Source organism: Octodon degus, unplaced genomic scaffold, assembly GCF_000260255.1.
Source record: "Octodon degus isolate 3935 unplaced genomic scaffold, OctDeg1.0 scaffold00070, whole genome shotgun sequence".
Classification (NCBI taxonomy): Eukaryota; Metazoa; Chordata; class Mammalia; order Rodentia; family Octodontidae; genus Octodon; species Octodon degus.
This window is the reverse complement of record NW_004524646.1, coordinates 8,329,180-8,351,186: the sequence shown is the minus strand read 5'-3', so window position 1 is coordinate 8,351,186 and position 22,007 is coordinate 8,329,180. Positions and strand designations below refer to the sequence as shown.

Sequence of the window (22,007 nt, the reverse complement as noted above, 5' to 3'; positions counted from 1 at the left end):
GGTTTCCCTCTGGACTGAGACTTCTTTGTGCCCTAAACAAATGCTACATCATGCCCCCACTTCGCTCCCCTGGACTGGGGAGTCACTCAGGCTTCCGGGATCAGGCTGCTCTGGGAAGAGTTCAGGCCAGAGGGAGAACTCAAGGCCTCTGGGATCTGTCCCAGCACTGGGGTCTGGTATGGCTGGAGGGAGGGAGAATGACCAGGGAAGTGGAGGCAGGGAGGAAGGGGGCCCGTATGTGGATGTGGAACCTATCCCAAGAGGGGCGTGAGGATGCACCGATCCTGTGCGCCGGCTACTTTAGGAGCACAGCACTCTTGGTCATTTCCTCTTACGATCTCAGGGCAGCCTGGGAGCTGCAGTTAGCCTTGGGGTCCAGCACTGAGGATGGGACCCCTGCCAAAGGAAAGGCAGCTAGGTTCAAAATGCTGCTTCCACTGATGTGTGTTGCTTTGCTACCATGATACAGCCAGGAAGTAATCAGTGTGAACCTCTGTCCTCCCAAGGCCTGGGGTTTCCTAGCTTGGTCCCCAAGCCTAGAACCCGGGGGGGCCCTCATTCCCACAGCCTCGTCCCTGTCACCACAACCACAGTGAATGCATGCTCAGTGCCTCCTGTGTACCAGGCACTGTGCTAACACTTCCTACAATCATTTTGTTAATGATTGTGGCATAGATGACATTTTACAGGTGAGGCAGGGTGAAGGGGAGAGTGGAGGCCACAAGCAGGGGCCAGGGCAGAGCTGGGAGGGAAGCTCATCCCCCGCCCCCGCCCCCTCATAGTGCCTGGCTCTGTTCTTCGTGTTCTCGGCCTCCTGTGTGTGTGCTTTTGTCCTTACAGAGACTTTGTTAGTTCCCTTCTCATTGCTGGGAGGACAAAATACGAAATACCCACAAGGTAAAGGAGGAAATGTTTATTGTAGCTCACGGGGTGTAGGGGTTTTAGTCTGTGGTCAGTTGGCCCCAAGGCAGGGCAGCGTGGTGGAGGAGAAACAGCCCCCAGCAGGGAAGGCAGGAGCGGTGAGTCTCTTTTTAAATTCTCTTTTGATGCCTATTGGTTAGTGCCATCCACACCCAACTGGGCCCTTCCACTGTGCACACCCAGAGCTATGCCACAGCAATCAGTGGACAAATCCAGTATCACACAAACATGATCCAGCCACGTCCCTAAAGCCCCACCTATGTACGGGTGCCTGGGGGCTTGGGGGTAGGGGGCATCTAGAAAGAGCCATAACAGAGACAAGGATTTGGAGGTGGTCATGGCTGACAGCAGACGGACCAGGAGGAGATGATGGCTGTGTCCAGAAAGAAGTGGACAGATCCTTGGAGATAGACTCTGAGGGGATGCAGCTCCCCTGGGGTGGGGGGAAGCGCGCGGAGCAGTGAGCCCAGGGTTCTGGTATGTGTTCGCGCATGCGTGGATCACAGTGCTATTTATGGAGACGCAGAGTATAAGTTTTGTTTAATGAATCAGGGAATGAGTTGTTAAACAAATCGTGACTAACAACATGGTCTCCAAATGGAATGGACAGAAAGTTCTGCTTTGCTGAGTGTGAGCAAGCAGTGGCTTTTTACATTTTTTTTTATTTTATTTTAGGAGAGAGTCTACAGGGTCTGCAGGGTCTCACTGCGGAGATTGGACTCATACCGATCCTCCTGTTTACAGCCTTCCAAGTGCTGGGATTACAGGTGTGCACCACCACGCCCAGTCTCAGCTGGCCCGGGAGTGGGACTCCTGGCCCCTGCATCTGCCTAAGCAGGTGCTTTAATCAGCTGAGCTATTTGGCCAGCCCTTCATCAGTGGCTTTTTGTCTGGACGCTGTCAAGGACGCTTCCGATTTGAAGGGAAGATGAAATAGTCAGTGCTCAATAACTTTATGTTGTGTGCAATGGTGACAGCGCCACCGCCGTCCTGGTGATTCCAGGACCTCACGAGGACTCCGAGGCACCTGATGAACATTTCGAACGAGCGTTCCACGGGGGCGTGCAGGTGGAGCAACGTGTGACATTTCCCCACAATTTTCTTACATTACTTACTGAGTAGATTTTAGAACATATGTGGAGTATCTAAGTGTACAGACTGGGTCTTTTCCCCCCACTTGTAAGGACCCAAACTTGCAGAAGTTTGGGCGCTCTTGACCTGGATGACAGAAGATGACAAGCAGGTAAATGAATCCCAGCTACCCCCCCAGGCTGCCAGTCACCCAGGGCACTGTCCCTGACACAGGGATCCTGGGAATTGCGGCTAAGGAGTCACACAAAGATGTCCATCCACCTACTGAGCTGCAAGCAGTCGGGGTCGGTGCACCCCGCCTGGTCCCCCCCACCGCCTGCGGGCTGCTCCCTCTTCATGAGGCCACAGCTCTTCAGTCGCTCAAGGACACGGATCTTGGTCAGGAGGTCCTCACACAGCACTGGCCCCCAACCCGCAGACCACAGGCAGCCCCCAGGTGGTCACGAGGGACCAGTGCAGGACTCTGACTTCGTGCCCTGGGCGGTGGCGGGTGCGCGCGCCAAGCACAGCCCCTTCGCTCTGTGCACAGGTTGGGTGGGCATTGTGGGCTCATGCCACGAGGGGTCTTCTTCACATGTGGCTGATTTTCTTTCTTCAGCCACAAGAGTGTATGCTTGTGTGTTTATTGGGGCAGAGAAAGGGTGGGTGACAAAGAAAGGAACTGGGGGGGGGGATGGCTTGTAATCATATTCAGGGTGAGACTAGTTTGGCTTTAGGGACTGTTTGTCATACCAGGCCTGGGTCCTGCCTCTCGGGATGGAGCTGGCTACTGAGTACTCATTTCCGGTCTGAGCTCACTCACCCTGAGCTGCCTGGGTCCTAGGCGTGAACACATGCTCCTTCCCATCCTCCCCTGGGGCTTGGCACTGTGCTGGCTGCAGGAGGCAGCTTATTAAGATGAGCAGGAAAACAAATGAATTCCCCAAGGAGACTTGGGCTGTCCCCTCTGCCTCTGACCAATACTGCTACACCCTCTTCCCCTGACCCTGACACCCTCCCCAAGCCCCATTGGGAAGCAGACACCCCAGGAAGCTGCTGGGGGAATTGCTTTCCCATCTCTGTTTAGCCGCAGGCCCTTCATCCCGTGGGTGCCTTGTCCCCAAGGGCTCCTCAGAGTCATGCGTGCCCTGACCTGACCAGTGCAGCTGGGCCCAGGCCGCACCCTCACCGATGAGGGGCTGAGCCTGCTGTGGGGAAGGTGGTCCTGCAGGTAATGCTTTGGGGAGTGCAAAGGGCTGCTGCCCTCCGGCGCCCTCCACTGTTTCCTACTCAAGCTCCTCTCTGGGTCACTCTGGGCCACAGTCAAATAAACTGGGGGAAGACAGGAATGAGGTGAAGCAGGCCAGGGTCTGAGTGCAGTGGTCCCCTCAGAAATCTCTCCCAGCCTCATTGCAATCCTAATGCGGGTGGGCTTCCCTGAAGCGTGTGTGTGTGTTGCATGCACATGCATGTGTATGTGTGTGTGTAACATGTGTGGGGAGCAGCGGCAGAGGGCCGAGCGGGATGGATTGCCTGCTCGTTGCGCTATCTTCCACCTTATGCACCATGCTGGTTTTCATCCACAGAGCCATTTCCGAGCCTCAGTGTCTTTTCCTGATAATAATTTATTCCCAGTCCATGCGCATCAGGACGCCTCACACTTACATAGCACCTTTCATTTTCCAAAGTCCTTCTATGTCCACTGCCACTTTAACCCCTCCCACAACCTCGTGGTACAGAGGGGACACTGAGGCAGAGGCAAGGGTGTTGTGCACCTAGTTCTGGCTGAGTGGGGACCCGGGCTCTGTCCACGGGGCCTACTTTGAGCACTGTGGGACAGATGGCCTGCTGTGACTGCCTCCCCTCAGGCCTTCTCAGCCCATGGAATTTCTGAGCTCCTTCGAGGTGGAGACTGTGCCGTCTCTCCTCAGTGTCCAGGCTGCATATACTGCAAGCGCAGGGAGTGCCTTGGGGCTCTTTTTGGCTCAGAGAAGAGGGCCATGGAATCTTGGTCTGATGCTCCTCAGTGTTAACTGAGAAATCATCCTCCAGAGTCCGAGCGGCAAGGGTAAACGGACACCAGGACAGAGATTCCACCCAGTGCCGCACAGGCCCTTGGTCAGAGCACCAAAACTGGGCTGGGTTCTCCTGGAGCACTAAGCAGTGAGATCAGGGCAGGGAGGGACACCATGTCCTCAGTCATGCCCCTCCCTGCCCCAGGTCCCCTCCACTTTTAGGAAGGAGCCAGCTGGCCCAGGAGTGGCTGCAGTAAGACTAACATGGTGGCTTGAGGTTGCCTTAGACTGGGCTGTGCCTACCCCACTGTCACAGACCTGCTCCTGTGACGGGGCAGGCAGGAATCCCCCACTCGGGTTCTCCTGCAGGAGCAGGCCCATTGCCCAAGGTCACCCAGCATGTCTCCTGCTCCGTGCTGGGCCCATGCCGCAGAGCAACTGTGCTCTGGTCCGCAGGCATTCACAGCACCCCTGGTGGCGCCCCCTCACTGCCACTCCTTGCCCAGTCCTGCAGCTTGTGGATCTGCCGGTCCATTGAGATGGACGTGCGCAGCGTTCCCATGGAGTTCTCCATCTGGACGGGCTCAGACACGCAGCCCCCTTTCCCGCACACCCTGTGGTACACCTCCAGAGACTTCTTCCGGAAGCGCTTGCCCACAATCACGTACACCAGCGGGTTGAGGCAGCTGTTGCTATAGGCCAGGTAGGAGCTGATCTGCGTGATGATGTCAATGACATGCTCGTCCCAGCAGCTGGCGAGGACGCCGAGGCGCTGCAGTGTGTCCAGGAAGGTGCTGATCTGGAAGGGCAGCCAGCATACCACGAACAGCAGCAGCACAGCCAGCACCAGCACGGTGGCCCTGCGCTCTGTCTGGATCTCCTTGAACTTCTGCATCTCGTTGTTGCGTAGCACCTGCATGATCTGGACCGTGCAGAAGGTGATGATGCTGAGCGGGAGCAGGAAGCCCACCAGGTTCAGGAGGACATTGGTGAGCACCTCCCAGGTAGGGGACGGGTAGTGGATGATGCACGCGGTGACGTTGTGGCCCTCATCACGGTACTCCCTCATGGTCCGGAACACCAGCATGGGTGAGCTCAGGAGCAGCGTGCAGCCCCAGATGACCAGGCTGTTGAGCTTGGCCCAGCGCACGCCGCGCATGCGGCCCATGGACATGGTCTTCACCAGGGCCAGGTAACGGTCGATGCTCACCAGCATCAGGAAGCAGATGCTGCTGTACAGGTTCATGTAGATCATGGTGTTCACCACACGGCACAGGACCTCCCCGAAGAGCCAGTCAAAGTTGTTGGCGATGGTGATGGCCCAGAAGGGCAGCCCACAGGCCAGGAGAAGGTCAGCTGCCGCCAGGTTGCCCAGGTAGATCTCTGCCACTGTGCAGCTGCTCTTATGCAGACAGAAGACACTGAGGACAAAGATGTTCTCGAGCAGGGCCAGAACGAACAGGACCCACAAGAAGGGGGCCTGGATGGTGTTGAGCCAGCTCCACCACTCGGTGTCAGGGCAGCTGCTGTCCTGCGCAAAGGTTCCGTTCAAAGCTGATGCTTGCGAGGTGACGTTGAACATTGCGGCGCTGCAAGAAAGTGGAAAAGAGGCTGTTACTCCTCGAAGCCATGGTTGGAAGGAGAAGCAACAATGCAGAAGCTGCGGGGCTGGGGCAGCCCAGCCGCTCAGCACTTGGCTCCCCAGGATGAGCGCTGTGGGGCTCTTGACTCCTGGATCTCAGGGAGTCCCTCACCACAGGGTTAGACGGAGACCTCACCACTTCATCCATAAGCTCCCAGGATGCTTCAGGGCCAGCATCCGTCAGCAGCACTGACAACGGCAGTCTGTGGCCAGAAAGTTTCCCTTCCCTGAGGAGAGGGTGCACAGCGCATCCCAGCCCCGTTGAGATGCCACTCCCTGAGACATGAATGGGAGGAGAAAACCCACAAGCACGCTGAGCGGGGAGACTCCAGCCTGGGCCTAGAGGGAGTCAGCCCGCCCGCCCACGGCTCCTGGCGGGGGCAGCATTGCATTTCTGCACCCTCACCAGAGAGGATGCACGGTGGAGAGGGAGATGGGGCCTGGGAGCCAGTGGGCCTTCTGGGGTTCAAGTCCTGGCTCTTTATCCAGTAGCTGGGTTAAGTTCTCTGAACCTCATGGGACTAACCAGGAAAGTGAGAATAACAATCTCTTTAGGATTATGGTGGGGGTGCAAGGCGGTGTGCAGGAAGCCCCAAACTGTGTGTGGTTCAGGAGACATGAAAATTCATTTACTTTTGTTAGAACAGCCTGGCTCTTTTGTTGGAGCCAGGTTCTGACTCCGGCATCTGTGGCCTCATCACTAACCACTGCTCCTCCTTCACTCTCAGGTGAGACTCAGAACAGGGCATTAGGCCACCTTCTAGACGTCTTCACTAACTGGTCTCTACCTGCAGCAAAGAGGCACAGTGCTTGGCAGATGTGGGCTTCCATCCCAGCTGTGTGGTCTCGGGCAAATGTCTTGGCCTCTCTGGGTCTGCATTTTGCTCTGCAGTCACCTATTACTCTTCCTGACCCTCCTTGCCTGGCAGTGGCAAGGTTCAAATCAAAGTGCAGCTGTGAAGATGCAAAGAAAAGCCAAGGCACGCGCCCAGGGGGAGGCCCACCTGGCCTATGTGCTGTGCCCTTGAGTTTGGGGCAGGGGGTGCGGCTGGAAGGAGGCTCCTCTGGAAGGCTTGTGGTTGGGGACTTCTGGCCCAGGAGCTGAGCAACACAGTACATGGTGGCCCTGCTCGTTGCCTCTGGAGTCCCCAGGACAAGCCCGTCATCAGGTCAGGCCTGTGCCTCACTTACTGCTCAGAGCCTGCAGAGGTTTTGGGAGCTCTGCCTGGGGATGGGATGTGGACAGGAGCCTCACATCCCTGCCCTGCCCCACAGCGTGGCCCAGTGTGTGATGAGCCCAGTGTGCAGCAGGTGCAGAACCAGGTGGGGCAGGCAGATGAGGCCATGGATGATGGGGAGATGGGTCTTCAAGGACGAGAAACACTGGGACAAGGGATGGAAGAAGAGGGCAGAGCAGGAGTGCGAGGCTGTGGCTGGCAGGTTCTGGCAGGCAGCACCAGAGGGCAGGCGGGAGGTGCAAGTGGCGAGCATGGAAAAAGGAACAAGAGTGGGCTGCATGGGGAGCCTAAGAAGTAAGGCTGTGCCCCTGAGATTCTAGGGAAGGGAAGGGGACAGGAAAGATGCTGCGGAAAGATGCCAGCGGCTTTGCGATGGCTTGAATGTGCTCCACAACCCTTTGATACTCCTCCCCTCCAGAGGAGGAGCCTAATTCTTCTTCCTTTGAGTGTGAGCTGGGCTTAGTGACTCGCTCCTGACCAGCGGCAGCAGGGACAGTGTGCGACTTCTAAGGCTGCAGCACAAAGTATGCTTCAACTTCCTTCTTGGCCTCTTAGACTAGACCCTTGAGAAAGCCAGCCACCATGTTTGGAGGACCCACAAACAGCCACACGGACAGGAAGCAACTTGTGGTCTTGGGCGTGGAGCCTGTGGTCCCAGAGAAGCCACCTGCTTTGCCTTTTCCAGCTGAGGCCCAGACGAGAGACACAGACACCAGCTGCCTCCACTCCCAGCAGCTCGCTAGGGATGGAAGTATTGTACCAGATGCTACTTGGTGATTTCTCAGGCAGTGGACCAAGAGCCTGGCCCAGAGCTGGCTCTGGGAAGCCATGGAGTGGTTACTGGCTGCCTTGTGAGTCCCAAGTTAGGAGCTCCTGGGTCAGGAGCCAAGAGGGCTGTGTGGCTGGCGCACCTGCTGCAGGATCGAGCCCATGCTGGGCCTTCCCCGTGTCTTCCTGACCCCGCTCCTTCTTGCCTGGCTTCCCTCTCCTCTGCCAACATCTGGATCAGTCCCCTGCCCTGTTCTCTCTTTAGTGGGCTCTGGTTCCGCCCACTGTCAGCCCCGTGCGGAGGCACCTGGCTCTGCAGCAACCTGCACATGGGTCTGAGCCGTGGGTGCTGACTCCAAGGTAGAACGCTTACCTTTGTTTCAGCTGCCCCACAACAATAGGGAATGTACAATCTGGGTCTCACAGGGCCACCCACCCAGAGGGCTGGAACATTTTAGAGATTTTATCTCTGGGCTCAACATTCTCTGCTTCTTTACTTCTCACCCAGGGCCTGATGCCCTGCAATCTAGGGAGTTCTCCAGCTCATCTAATGAGCAACCCAGAGGCTCCCTTTCACTGACTCACCCGAGGGAGGCTGCGGTGGGTGTAGGCTCCTCATGCAGAGACAGGAGTATCAGCCTCTTCCAGCTTGAGTGCATCTGGACTCAGGAAGGGCTGCGAGCGAGGCTTTTCTGGTGCTGAAGAAGGTGGAGAGGTTAGACCACGTTGGGGACAGTGACACACAGCATCCACCTCTGGGGCAGGAGAAGGAGCCCGCAGAACCCTGCACTCCCCACTCTGCCTGCTGTCCTCCTGGTGGGCACCAGGTGCAGCTGCAGAGCCACAAGGTCACCCCCACCCTCAGAAGGACCTCACAGTCTGGGGTTTCCAGCCTCCAGGTCTGTGAGCACAAATGAATCTCTTTCCTTATATATGGCTCAATCTCCAGGTCCTGTTACAGCTACAGAAATGCAGAGATGCACCTTCTCACGAGGAAGGCCTCAGCGCTGGAGTTGGTTCCCTACACCCAGCCAGATGATGGTTGATATTTTTACAGTTCTTACTTTTAAAATGACAAACAATGGTCCTTTGTCCATTTCAGTGTAGTGACATGAAGTTATAATTCAAAAATAAAAGGGCCAGCCAAAAAGTTCAGCGGATTAAAGTGCCTACAAGCAGGCGCAGGGGCCGGCGGTTCAACCCCTGGCCCTGCTATGCCAGCCCTGCCCCCAGGGCATGCTGGGACTGTGATTGAGACTGAGTGTGGTGGTGTGTACCTGTAATCCCGGCACCTGGGAGGCTGTAAACAGGCGGATCACTACCAGCCCGATCTAGTAGTGAGATCCTGAACACCTTTCCCTAAAATACAAAAAATAAATAAGTAAATAAATACTTTAAAAATAAGTTGATGCTAAGAAGTAATTATACAGATGCTATAGCTGAGGCCAAAACTGTGAATGTGAAGGCCAGATGTAGGGAGCGCAGCCCGGAAGCATTGGCTGGGGACTCGAGGGGTGCTGGGGTCAGTCTGTCTATGGCTGGATCAGGGTCTGATCCAGGTCAGTGAGGCTCGGAAGCCCGGCCAGGGCTGGGCCCAGGCAGGCTCCGCGCCAGCTGCCAGCTGCCTTGAGGCCCGCCTGCACTCCGCCTTTCCCACTCTTGGGAGTTCCCCGCAGGTTAACACTACGGAGCCTGGGAGGGTAGAGTGGGAGGGCACACAGGCAGCGTTTTGTAGAACCCCTTGGTCACAGAAGTGGCCCTGGGGGCCCGGAGCTGGCAAACATCCTTCCAGGACGCATTTGGTTAGTGGCTGAGCTTCACCTGGAACCCAGGCCCGGAGCTGGCAAACATCCTTCCAGGACGCATTTGGTTAGTGGCTGAGCTTCACCTGGAACCCAGGCCCGGAGCTGGCAAACATCCTTCCAGGACGCATTTGGTTAGTGGCTGAGCTTCACCTGGAACCCAGGCCCAGAATCCCGACTCCCAGGTGCCCTACTGCTTTGTGTCACCCCACATCTGCCCCTCCCCAGGGCTGGGGGCCGAGCCATGTGTCAGTATTGTCTGGTGTCAACCATGAGCCCTGTGTCCCAGCCCAATGCAGAGGTGACTCAAGGTACACAGGCACTCTGAGAGCAGATGCCTTTCCCTGAAAATAAAGACCCCTGCTTCCCAAGTCTGAATGTCTCAGCTTCCTACCGTGTCCTGAGCACTTAAGTCCCTTTTAAGAGGAGGAAATAGAAATCCTCACCAGAGAGCAAAACCCAGAGCCCTGTGGGATGGGGCAGAAGACCTCCAAGCCTCCTCCAAGGCCTCCTCCCTGGGGGCCCCACAGGCCAGGAAGGGAGCACAGGTAGGTGTGCCTGGAAAGGCTGTTTCTCTGCACGTGTGCAGTCCCCCAAAGGTCTCTATGCCCCAGTAAGTGACCTTGGCCCTGCAGGGTGGGACAGCAGTAGAGGGCTGCTGGCCAGGGGCTTCTACCATCAGTAAGAGCATCCCACCCAGCCCAGTTTACAGGCATAGGAGAGAGGATGACAGTAAGCCGAGAAGCTCAGCCAACCACAGGAAAACAAGAATGCTTAGGATGATGAAGCAGCTTGGGCCCAGCTGAACAGGCAAGTGAGACAAGCCGCAGAGTTGGGGGCAGGCAGAGGAGGCTGAGTCTTGTCTCTTTCTCCACATGGTAGTATCTGGGATCTAAAGGCTCCTGTAACATGCTCTCAGTTTTGAAAGGAGTTTGGCCCCTGCACTTTCTGGAAGTGACCTTCTTGCCTCATCCATCCATCCATCCATCCATCCATCCATCCATCCATCCATCCATCCATCCATCCATCTGTCCATTTACCCGTCCATCCGTCCATCCACATTCATTCAAACAGACTTCCATTTCTGGTGTATTTGTCCTGCTCAATGTGAAGTGCGGCACAGATGGCTTCACAGGCAGGACAAAAAGAATCAGGATGTCAAGCACTCTCTCAGTGCCATCCTTCAAGAACCCTCTCAAATGTCACCTTCACTGAAAAGCCTTCCTCCATCCTCTCAGCCAGCACAAGCCCTTCCTTCTGGGAATCTACAGAAAAGAGGTGGGAGGAGCAACGCCTGGGGCGAGTCCTGGGAGCCAGGTGTGCCCTGGGTGAGCGGCGGGCATCTCTAGGCTACCAGTTCTTCACTGGAAGGATGAAGGGCTGAAACAGAAGGTTCTGGAGATCTTTGTACACCCCACCCTAAAGAGGGGTGAACCGTAAGCTCCTGGGCCTGAGAAGCATGCAGAGGCAAGCAGATCGGCCCGCTGGGATTTCCAAGACTTGCCTCCTACCTGACTTCCACAGGCTTTCCTGGGAAGGGACAGCAGGGGTCAGTCCAAACCCACTCCTCCTCACAGGCATGGCATGGAAGGGACTGTACCCTGCCTCCTGCCCAGCTCCCTGCAGCCTCAGAGCTGCCCATGGCCCTGCCTGAGCGGAAGGCCCTCTGGCCATGTGACTTCTATCATCCACCCAGACTCTGTCTTCTGTCAGTGTTAGTTCTTTTATTGAAAGGAGTGGGAAGGAGTGGCTTCCAGCTGATCTGCAGGGCAGCAGTGGGCCTGGCATCTCTCAGGCCTGGACATGCAGAGAAAGCCAGGAAAGGCTGGGCCTGAACACGGGTGTGGGCCTCAGGAGCAGACAGATGTGGGGTTGATTTTGACTTTGCTTCTGCTAGCTGGTGACCTGGGTGGGTGACAGCCTCTCTATGAACTGAGACATCTGCTGCACCGCCTCTGTTTACTGTGAGCACAGTGGTCAGTAGAGCCAGCACCTTCCATCAGGGCTCTCCAGGTGGTGGGTGGGATGCCCCACTGTAGGGACATGGGGCACCTCCCTGGGGGCGGTGGCCACACATCTGCTGGCCCTCTGCCACTGCTGTGTAAGGATCCACACTAGCCTCTCCACCGAGACGTGCAGAGGTAACCACAGAGCCTCACTGCTGGGGGTGTGCCTGGCAGCCCTGTGCCGGCCGAGTGGGCTCCGGTGGCCTCAGGCTGGGGGCAAAGGCAGCACCCCTGAAAGAAGTGGAGTGGCCTTGCCAGTTCCCACGCTGCTGGCTCGGGACCCACCTGGCTCTCACGCAGGCGGGCAGCCTTTCCGACTCGTGCATCTGTCAGCTCCAGTGTAACCGTGGAGCATCACCTCCTCGGGAGGCCCCCTGGTTCATCGAGGTGTCCCAGCCACAAACCTCCCATTATAGCCCCAGCACACTTCGGCTCAACCATGCTCTCTTTCCCATCTCTCTCCCTGCAGCCTGGTTGTGCTGGGATGGCCCGAAAGGGCTCTGTCTTTCCTTCCACTGTCCTCACTCCCTAGACCTGGCCTGGCCCCCACTAGGGCAGTATTTGTCCAAAGCACAGTTCATAATGAAGACGACATTGACAGCGAATGCGTCTGATGCCTGTCAAGGGCCCGTGTTTTTCTGAGCAAGCTACGGGCGTTGTTAACCCATGGAATCTGCACAACCACCTGAGACAGCGTCGATGTGACCTCTTAGGAAGGAGGAAACCGGGCCTCTGCAGAGCCGGCTGGGTCCCTGCCGGAGCCGCCCAGGCCTGTGCACGAGCTGCTTTCCTGCCCCTGGAAGACGGCAGCGGGCACTGTCCTCCTTCAACAGCTGAGCAAACAGGCTGCGATCACGTTCCGGCCTTAATGAGGAGGAGCCAAGATCAGTGCTCTGCAGTCCAAACGCAAAAGCACTCTGCACCACGTGTGCTGAGGCTCTAGAACTTTAGTTGGAGGACTCTCACCATGTAGAGATTCGCAGTCCAGGCAAGGAAGTGAGCTGTGGCTGGCCTGAAGCTGGACTCGAGCACCCAGTCCGATGCCGCCCACCCATCCCTGCGAAGGGTGTGGCACTTTTAGTTTAGGACACAGGCGTGCTGTTGTCCAGCCAGGCTTGCCTAGTGTCCATCTTACCAAAGGCAGAATGGAGGTTCAGCCCAAGGAAGTGACCTGCCTCAGGTCCCAGACTCGGAAGCGGGACCCAGGTGACCACGCACGCAAAACCACCTGATGAAAAGAACCAAGGAAGAACCAACCTGGGTCACGTGTCTGAAGCAGAACAGGTTTGGAGTGTGGATGCTGGAGCCCCTCGCTGACGTCAGGCGGCCCCTCTGCCAGGAGGAGCTGGCCAGCGGAGCGCAGGGGTGTGGGAGGGCCTGCCTTGATCCCACCCCTGCCTCCTCCTGATCCCAGCTTCCTCAGCAGCAAGACCTGGACTGTGAGACTGCCCACTGTCCTGAGGGCGAGGTGAGCTAGCGCTGTTCAATGCCCGGCCCGGGGCGGCAGGGAGCCGGCAGCCATCAGCACTGCTCTCGCTGTATTACTGTTCCTAGATCAATGCTGGGCTCTTCATGGGTGAGCTGCCAGGGAGCAAACCCAAGGCCCCGCGCGTGCCAGGCTGGCGCCCTACACGTGGTGCCCAACCCCCGACTCTGAGCTTTACGTGTACCTTTAAGCAGGTGGCTTTCCTTCTCTGGCCTCAGTTTCCCCATCAGTGATTACAGAGTGCTTGGTAAGGTTCTCGGCTTTTCTTTTGCTGCACACCTGTTCTGACTGCCACATTATCACCCCTGGAGCCCAGAACAGGATTTGCCTCTCTGAATCCTCAATCTTGGCAAAGCAGAGGTGCTTTCTGAATGCTTGCTGCATTCAGGGGTCCTTGGCAGCTCCCTGCCACTAAAGGTATTCAGGTAAAGTCTGGGCATGTTTCCAGTGTACTTGGGTCAAGAGTCCCTAAATCATAGTACTGTTTATGGCTGCCCAATCCCATGCTGCAGCTTCTTTATCCCTCAGCTTTTCTGACAAAAGGCATTTCTTTTGTAGGATGAAGGTACCAGAGGTGCTCACTGTATGTCAGATGTGTGGGCTGGAGTTTTCCTTAGAAAAGGTTAACAGGGTGTAGCATCTGCCAGTTTCTAGGGTGAAAATCAGATACAGAGGAAGGGGCAACTTAAAATCGTAAACAAAAGCCTGCCCAGGATGTCTGCCAAGATGAAGTGGATATATCCAGCAGGCCTGATAACAGAACGCTTCTTCCTTTATCCTACCCCTACCTTTGCTGCCTTTGTATAACTGATGACCTTGTGATGTAACTCCAAACATAATGGACACTTCCTCCTTTGTGCCACTCATGCTTGTTTAACTAACGGCCTTGTAATGAAGCTTGAGATAGGTAAACCCCCTTGACAACCTATGATGTCACCCAACCCTCCAATCATATGCATTGATTCTGCCCATGAACCTCCCCGCTCACTTTCCCTTAAAAAACCCTAAAGTTCCACTGGGCAGGGCTCTGGCTCTTTAGGAGAAATCCTAGTCAGAAGCCCACCGGTGTGATAAAGTGCCTCCTAAACCTTCTTGGTGCTGTTTTCCCCATGTTCAGTCTGTTTTCTGCAACATTTATTTGTTCTCCAACTAGGAAAACCATGCTGACTCCTTAGGTCACTGGCTGAGGCCTTGTGGCTGAGGCAGGGACCTCTCTAGGCTTCTTGATGGGAAGGTGCAGCCCCCAAGCCTTGGAATTTCCTCTTGGGGCCTAGCTGGATGCCCCTGCTTGGCACTAACGGTTGTCATGGGACCCAAAGAGAGAGAAAGGGCACAGGCAGGTGCATTTTTGGATAAGGTAAGACCTGGGGCTCCCCAGTCAGTCTGTCTGCCAGTCAGTCCGGCTGAGCCCCAGGCAGAAGGGAAGCCTGATCACCCCCGACTGGTTTAGGCCACCTGCAAGGGAGGAGGGTAGAATGCCTAGCTTTTGAGTGCCTGCTGAGCTGAGGGACTGAGGAGTGTAACAGTCAGTCGGTGGAGGCAGGAGGCTGTTCTGCCTGTTCTCCAGGGTGAAGGGTCCCAGAGGGGGCTCAGAGCCATGGAGCTCGGCGGGGCCCCAGCCTGCGGTCCTGTGGATGCGTCCAAGGATAGAACAGAGAGCCTACCGATGCCTCTCCATAGTCCACATGGCAGCCAGGAAGGCACCGGAATGGTCTTTCTCTCTGAGGGACACCCACCCTTTGTTGTGCCACCTTTCAGGGGCAGACCCCATATCCTGCAGGAAGATAGAATGGGTGCCAGCCAGAATGAACCCACCATCCTAGATTGTACATGAAAAGAACTTCAAAAGAGCATTCCCTGATGATTATGGAGTGAAAACGAAACCCTGGGAGCTCCAAGTCTTCTGTGAGGCTGAGCGGCTGATCCTGTGCCCTGATTGGCCAGTCTCAGTGGAGCCTGTTGGCAAGTCCAGAATGACAAAACAAATCCCTGAGACTGCTCACAACCCTCCCAGGCCTTCCCCAAGCTGGAGAGGCTTCATCCTCGCTTGCCTAAGGACTCTGAGTCTGACCTGCCTCCCCACTGCAATCGCAGGTCCCAAGTTGCCCAGCTGGCTTCTCGCACCCACAGCTGATCCAAGCACCACCACTGCCTCCAGCTCTAGCTGAGCAAAGTGCCTCATGAAAACTCAGCCTGAGGGCTTTCGTGAAACACGTGGAAGGGACGAGGCTGCACCCCAGTGCTGCCCACTGCCTGCTCCAAGGTCGTGGTGCTGTGTCACATGGGGAGACCAATGCAGAACTGCACGCTGGGTCATTCCCTGTTTATGGATGGAAGTAACCGGGCAGGGATGGAAAGCTCCAGGCCAGCTATGCTGTCAGCACTAAGGAAGAGGTGCTCCTGGCTGGGCCTCTCCCCAGAACTGGTCAGTGGGCTGAACTGCGGAACCCCACACAAGCCCTCAACTGAGCAAAAGGGAAAAGGTAAACATGTATACAGACTTGAGGTACACTTCTGCCATTGTTTATGTCCACAAGAATACAAGGAATGTGGACTCCTGAGAGCAGCAGCAGGAAAAGAGATTAAAAACAAGGAAGAAATTGCTCAACTTCTGATTGAAATTTGGAAACCTGTTGTGGTTTGTGTCTAGTTGTGCCCCCACAGCCTCAACGCAGTCACTGGGGCAGAATTCTAGAGTTTGTGGCTAATTCATAATCCAGTGCTGGGATTATGGGTGTGAGTGCTGCACTCACCTGGGGGCGGGTAATCTGTATACAACGTAAGGAAGGGAGCAAGGCCTGCCAGCTGCCCCAGCTGCTGCTCCTCGCTTTTGGCTCTTGCTCTTTGCTGTTTTTTGCCATCATGAACTGCTGCCCTCTGTCCTGTGCCACTCTGCCTTGGAGCCAGCTGAGTATGGACTGAGACCTCCACTGACTGTGCGCTACATAATAAACCTTTCCGTCCTTCATGTTGGGGGTTCAGTATTTTGTCCGAGCAACAAGCAGAAAGAGAACTGGTTGCCATTGTGCTCTGTAAAGAGCACCAAAAGGTAAAGGACATTGTCACTCTTTGCAGTCACAAAGCCAAGGCCGACAAATTGGCAGCAGAGGGCAAGTGACTTAGTACAGAATTTGGCAGCCCAGCATGAACCCTCACCCCCTAAAACTGACCTCAGTCTCTGCGGTGGGTCTCTGCTACACTGAAAAGAAATTAAAGGGGCAGAGCAGGAAGGAGCTACCAGGGATCCAAACCGTGCCTGGACTTTACCGGATGACTGGCTGATAGTTCCACAGGACTCGGCCTATGCCTAGGTGAGATGCCTTCAGGACATCACACACGGGGAAGACTGCAGCGAATTAGCTTCTCAGTTGCTACTCCCGTATCCCAAAAGTAGTCTGAGCTGTGCCTCTGTCAGTCAAAGTGGTCAAGCCTATAGAAGGACTGAATTCCACCCGTCAGGGATGGATGTCTGGTCCTTGGATGAGTGTATGGGAAACGGGAGGGGATCAACCCCATCTACTGTCCTAAAAATCACAAAGGTCTGGGCTCCCCCAGCCCACATCAAGATCCCCACACCAAAGCCACCGCTGTTTCCTTTGCTGCCCCTGGCATCTCAGTCCAATAGGTCTCAAACAGGGCCCCTCGTGCGCGGCCCATTGCGTCTGGCCAATGACACCCATCAGACCCTTCTGATGGCATATCCCGCAGGGGGAGTGACGGTTGGCTCTGCATACCCCCCACAGGGTCTCCTAGTGTGCCTTGTGCTTGACTCTAAGTGGTTCAAGCCTTAACTTTGCTTCTGCTCCTGAGTCCTGGCCTCATCCTATCTGACAGAGGTATGGGGAGATGTCTCCTCTCTTCTGGGCGGCTCAGCTGACTGTGCAGATGCTCTGCTTGTTACTTCAAGCTCCTTGAGGCCCGACGTAGGCCCACCAACCTTGCCCAAAACCTGGCCCAGCGGTGCTGCTGATCTTGGCCAGGATAGCAACAGCAGAGGGTCTCACCCTCAGGGCCACTGCCTTGGGCGGAGGCCAGCAACAGTATTTACAACTGGGCACCCAAAGAGAGGATGATTTTACAGCAGTGCAAGGGGCACTCGACACACTCCAAGGTCAGATTGATGCGGTGGCTGCAGAGGTCCTCCACAGACTGAGAGTCTTAGAGCTCTCCGCTGCTCAGCAGGGGGGCTGGCTTGTTCCGAGGGGAAGAATGCTAGTAAGTGTGGCCTTGTTAGAGAAACTGCCCCCCAGCTGCCAGTTGCAAAAGCAAATAAACTGGGGAGGCTGAGACAAGCAGACAGGTTCCTACAGTGGAGCACGCTGGGAAACTGGGAGCCATGGCTGCTGGGAGCTCTGCTAGAGCCACTCACAGGCTGACTCCTTACGCTCTTGAAAGGACCTTGCTTATTAAATTGGCTCAGCTCCTTTATTACAAAATGAATAGACAATATAGCCTCCGAATGACCCTCAAGTCTGGCACCGTTTACACAGACTTAAATGCCAACATCTCTGACAGTGATCTTTCTGATTAACTAAAAGGGGGAAATAAAAGGGAAAATTAAAATTTTAAGTAGAAGCCTGCCCAGGATTCCTGCCAAGAAGGAGGGGACGTGTCCAGCAGGCCTGGTAACAGACTACCTCTCCCTTTATGTAAGCGCCTGTCTTTGCTGCCTGTGTAACTGAGGGCTTTGCTATGTAACACTGAATGTAACCGACTTCTTCCTTTGTGTAACACATGCCTATTTAACCAATGGTCTTGTCATGAAGCTTGAGAGAGGTCAGCCCCTTAACAACCTAGGGCATCACCCAACTCTAACCCTTCTCCGTGCCATCTCCCTGTGCTTGGTCTGTTTTCTGCAACACAGAAAGTATGCTGGTTTCCAGAATGCCCAGCCGTGGGGTTCTAAGTTTGGCCTGGAGGCACATGAAGCCTGTGCTTATTCTGCTGCCCCTGGCTGCATGCCTGTGGGAGGTGGCAAGCCCGTGTCATCTCTGCCTCAATTATACAAATGTCCATGACCCTCCAGAGCCATCTGAGCTGTGGTTTGTCGCTGGGAGGGGACTGGCACCCTCTGACCCCTGTGAGGTCTTTGCAGAGTCTTTGTGGGGTGCAGGCCACATTCAGGCCTTGGAGTTCACCAGCTCTGGTACAGCCCAGGTGGAAAATTCCTGCTTTCTGAGCCACAATGGCGGAGCTTCCTGACATGCATGAGCTTGCATAATTTCTTTGAACTTCACATTTTTGGAGCCAGAAACAAAATCCTCCAGGGGGCCCTGCCCTACCCAGCTGGTGCCAGGCAGAGGGTATACCTGGGCCAAGGCAGCTCTCTCTCCTGCCCTGCTTTAGTGCCCTGCATGGAAAGATGGGGAGCAGGTCTGCGCCTCTGCTCCCTGGCAGTTCACTGCGCAATCTCAGCCCCATTTCCCTTACCAGTAAGTGGGTTGGTTAAGGGAGCTGCTCGCCAGCATTAGGGGCTACATGAATAGGAGCCTATGTCTTGTGAGACTCTGGCAGCCTGGTCTCCACACACTCAGCTCTGACTGCCCATTTCCACCTCTGCTTAGGCAGATGCAGGGGCCAGGAGTTCAATCCCCTGGCCTGCCATGCCGGTCTTGTCCCTGGGGTGAGCTGAGACTGCAATTGAGACTGGGCATGGTGACATGTGCCTGTAATCCCAGCACTTGGGAGGCTGTAAACAGGCAGATCACTATGAGTCCCATATACACAATGAGACCCTGTACACCCTGTACACCCTGTCCTAAAAAAAAAAAAATCCCTGAGCATTAAATTATATACACAACATGGCTTAAAGCCCTGGAAGGCACCACAGCAAATCATTACTGGTTGCAGTTGTTCTTGGGCCTGGGATCATGGTTTATTTGGGGGTTTTCTGTAGTCTTTGTAGTGGTTTCCATGTTTCCTCTGGAAAACATCTATGACTTTTGTAATAAAAATATTTAAATAAGCCATGTGTTTTCTTCTTTTACATGAAATAGAATGAATCATGATTTGTTTGTGTAAGAAAGATGAACAGCAAATTCATGCTCAGGGAAAGTCCTTGCTTACATAAAATCCGGTAAATAAATGCATTCCCGTTTTCATACAAAATGTTCGAGTTCTTACACACTGCCCTCGAATGATTCTTTTTGTCCTTTGCCGCCAGTTCTAAGTAGATGGCTTCCAGTTACCGGGGCAGTCAAGCGGGTGTGGCACCTAGCAGGAAGCATGGGGCCGACGCAGTTGCTCACCCGGCTATGAAGGTCACTGGTGGTCCTCTAGCTTCACCCAATGCCGTGGTTTTGTGTCTCAGGGAGACAAAGGAAAAGGGAGGAGCTGACCCTTCCCCAGGCTGCTCCCTGCTCTGACTCGAGTCTCTTTCAGCTGCATAAGTCTTTGAGTAATCTTTCCGCGATGGTGGTGAGAAAGGCATCTCTCCGAGCTCTTTCACGCTCCGGTGTCATTCCTTTGCTGCCGCTCACCAAGAACTGTTCAGGATGGCCAGGTGTGGTTTTCAGTGTGTCCTCTAAGGGCTCCTGTGTTGGAGGCTTGGCCCCCAGGTGACAATAAGGAAAGGTGGTGTGGAGCACTCAGGAGGCGGGGCTAGCGGAGACCTGTAGGTCATTGGCACATACCCTCAGAGGCCTCTGCCTTCCTGTTGAGTGATGTGATCTCTCTCTTCCACAAGCAGCGACACTGTCGCCATCCACTATGTGGTGACAGAGATAAGGGAGGGGCATGCAAGAGCCCACGCCATGCTGTGTGAGCTCTCAGCATCCAGAACTGTAAGCTAAATAAACCTCTTTCCTTTATAAAGTTGGCCTGCCTCAGGTATCTTGTTGTAGAAGGGAAAATGGACTAATACAGCGTCACAGCCTGTTTGCCGCCCATCCACAGACCTTCTTCTACTGGCGTCTCCTACATTTGCTGCTACAGAAGAGCCTAATTTTTCTTGCTTTTATGTTGCCTCCAAAACCCATCTCCAAGCTCTGGTCAATCTGATGTTTATAATATTTTCCTTTTCTCTTTGTATTTCAAAAATGCCATCAGAACATACTGAAAGGACCCTCTCTTATCTCATTGTTTCTTGTACTCTGTTTGGTACACGGGGCTCCACTTCACGGGTGAGGACTGAGAAGCTGGAATCCAGTCCAGATCCCTGGTTTCTGGGGCTGCCACTCTCACTCCTCGTAGGCCACCCCAATTTACCCTGCGGAGCAAACTTTCTGGGTAACAACAGAAACCCTTGGACAGTGGAGTCCCACTGATGGCATCTGGATAGATCCCAGCCCTGGCTCTTATTCAGAGCTTTACGTGAGTGGCTGTCCCTGAGCCTGGGCTCTCTTCTCGGAGCATCAGGAGCATCATCTCATGAAGGCTGTTGCCAGGACCCGGCAGGATCACTGGCACTCAGGGCCAATCAACATCAGCCCTCCGTTGCTTAGACATGAAGGCTCCCTCTGCTCCTCTCCCACCTCTGGACACCACAGGGACTCTCGGAAGAAATCCCCAGGGCCACTTGCACAAAAGTCCCCAGGCTGGTATTTGCCCTCCCACTGACACATGTGCCCATTACTGGGAAGATCTGAGGGTGGGGGGAAGGGAGGGAGGGGACAGGCAAGTGTCCCAGTCATAGAGGGGGTTGGACTTGCTGGGGCTTCTGGGTAACTTCCCACTGTGGATAAGAACCCAGGCTGGGGCTCAGGTTGCACCAGCTCCCCTTTTGCTCCACCATCTTCCTCCCCTCTATTCCTTTTGTCTCTCTCCTTCACTATTTCTCTCTCTCCAGCAGCAGGCTGGTTTCCGACCTGCCCTGGGCAGTCTCTGGAGTTCTTACTTCTGAGTCTGTCTGTGTGGTCGGGGGACAGGATGATGTGGGCAGAGCCAGCCGGGCTCAGAAGGCACTCAGCCTCTACGATACCTCTAGGGACTATTTCTTCAACAGCAAAGCAGAGTCTCGTACCTACTTGGCAGGCTGATCAAGAGGAAGGCTGGGGATCGCTTTGGGGTGGCAATGGTGCCCTGGAAGCCAGGAATGGGCTTATCTATACTTCTGGGCAGCCTCCGTGGCCCATTTCACCCCACTGTATGCCCCTTGCCCCATGCAGGCATAACCTGCTCTACTTGGGTGTGGATCTTGAATTTCAAGCCTGCCAGAGAGTAAGAGACAGAGAGAGAGCTTAAGATATATTCACAGGAATAAATGGGACATTGCAGTGGTGTTACAAGCTGGTTGTGGGGAGAGTGTGTGCATGTGTGTGCACACACGTGTGTGTACGCATGAGTGTGTATGCACATGTGTGAGGGGTGGCAGCAGACAGAGGCTCAGCAAAAGAAAGAGTGGAAATCCTGCCATTTGGTTCCTGATTCCAGAGACTCAGGAACAAAACACTGCTATGACAGCCCCGGGGTCCTCTGGGAATGGCACTTGGAGCTACAGACCCTGTGTCAAAATCCCTTGCACCCCTGCCTGGCTCTCCTGGGGATGGAAGTCCCCCAGCTGGGGTGTCCAGACCAGACTCTTAGGAAGTGGATGAAGGAAGAAAGCGTAAACCAGCTTCCCAGTATGGGGTGTGGGGCAGGTGGGTTCCCATGCAGAGCAGATTGTCACCATGGCAGCGGCCTCCGACCCAGGTGAGGAAGGAAAGGCATAGAGACGTCAGGACCTGCCCTGGGTTACTCTGCAAGGCTGCCCTAGCCTAATTCTGGGCTGTGGAACAATGCTGGGCACCAAAGGGAGGATGAAGAAGAGGAGGAGGAGGAGGAAAAGGAGAAGGAGGAGGAAGAGAAGAAGGAGAAAGAGGAAGATATGGAGGAGGAAGAGAAGGAGGAGGAGGAAGAGGAGAAGGAGGAGAAAGAAGAGAAGGGAGGAAAAGGAGAGGGAGGAAGAGGAAAAGGAGAGGGAGGAGGAGGAAAAGGAGAAGGAGGAGGAAGAGAAGGAGGAAAAGGAGAGGGAGGAAGAGGAAGAGGAGAAGGAGGAAAAGGAGGAGAAGGAGGAAGAGGAAGAGGAGGAGGAAAAGGAGAGGGAGGAGGAAGAGGAGAAGGAGGAGGAAGAGGAGGA

General features: G+C 55.1%; 1 protein-coding gene across 1 annotated transcript in view; it reads right to left on the bottom strand.

The window, feature by feature from the left end:
* Window positions 1-2,857: 2,857 nt before the first annotated feature.
* Bdkrb2 (bradykinin receptor B2) overlaps window positions 2,858-22,007 on the bottom strand; it is a 25,295-nt gene continuing 6,145 nt past the window's right edge. The window contains exons 2-3 of the mRNA XM_004635177.2: window positions 8,241-8,353; window positions 2,858-5,596 (exon numbers count right to left, since the gene is read on the bottom strand). Coding sequence (XP_004635234.1) covers window positions 4,468-5,596; window positions 8,241-8,314 — 1,203 coding nt within the window. The 5' untranslated portion in view covers window positions 8,315-8,353 and the 3' untranslated portion in view covers window positions 2,858-4,467. The remainder of the gene's footprint in view (window positions 5,597-8,240; window positions 8,354-22,007) is intronic.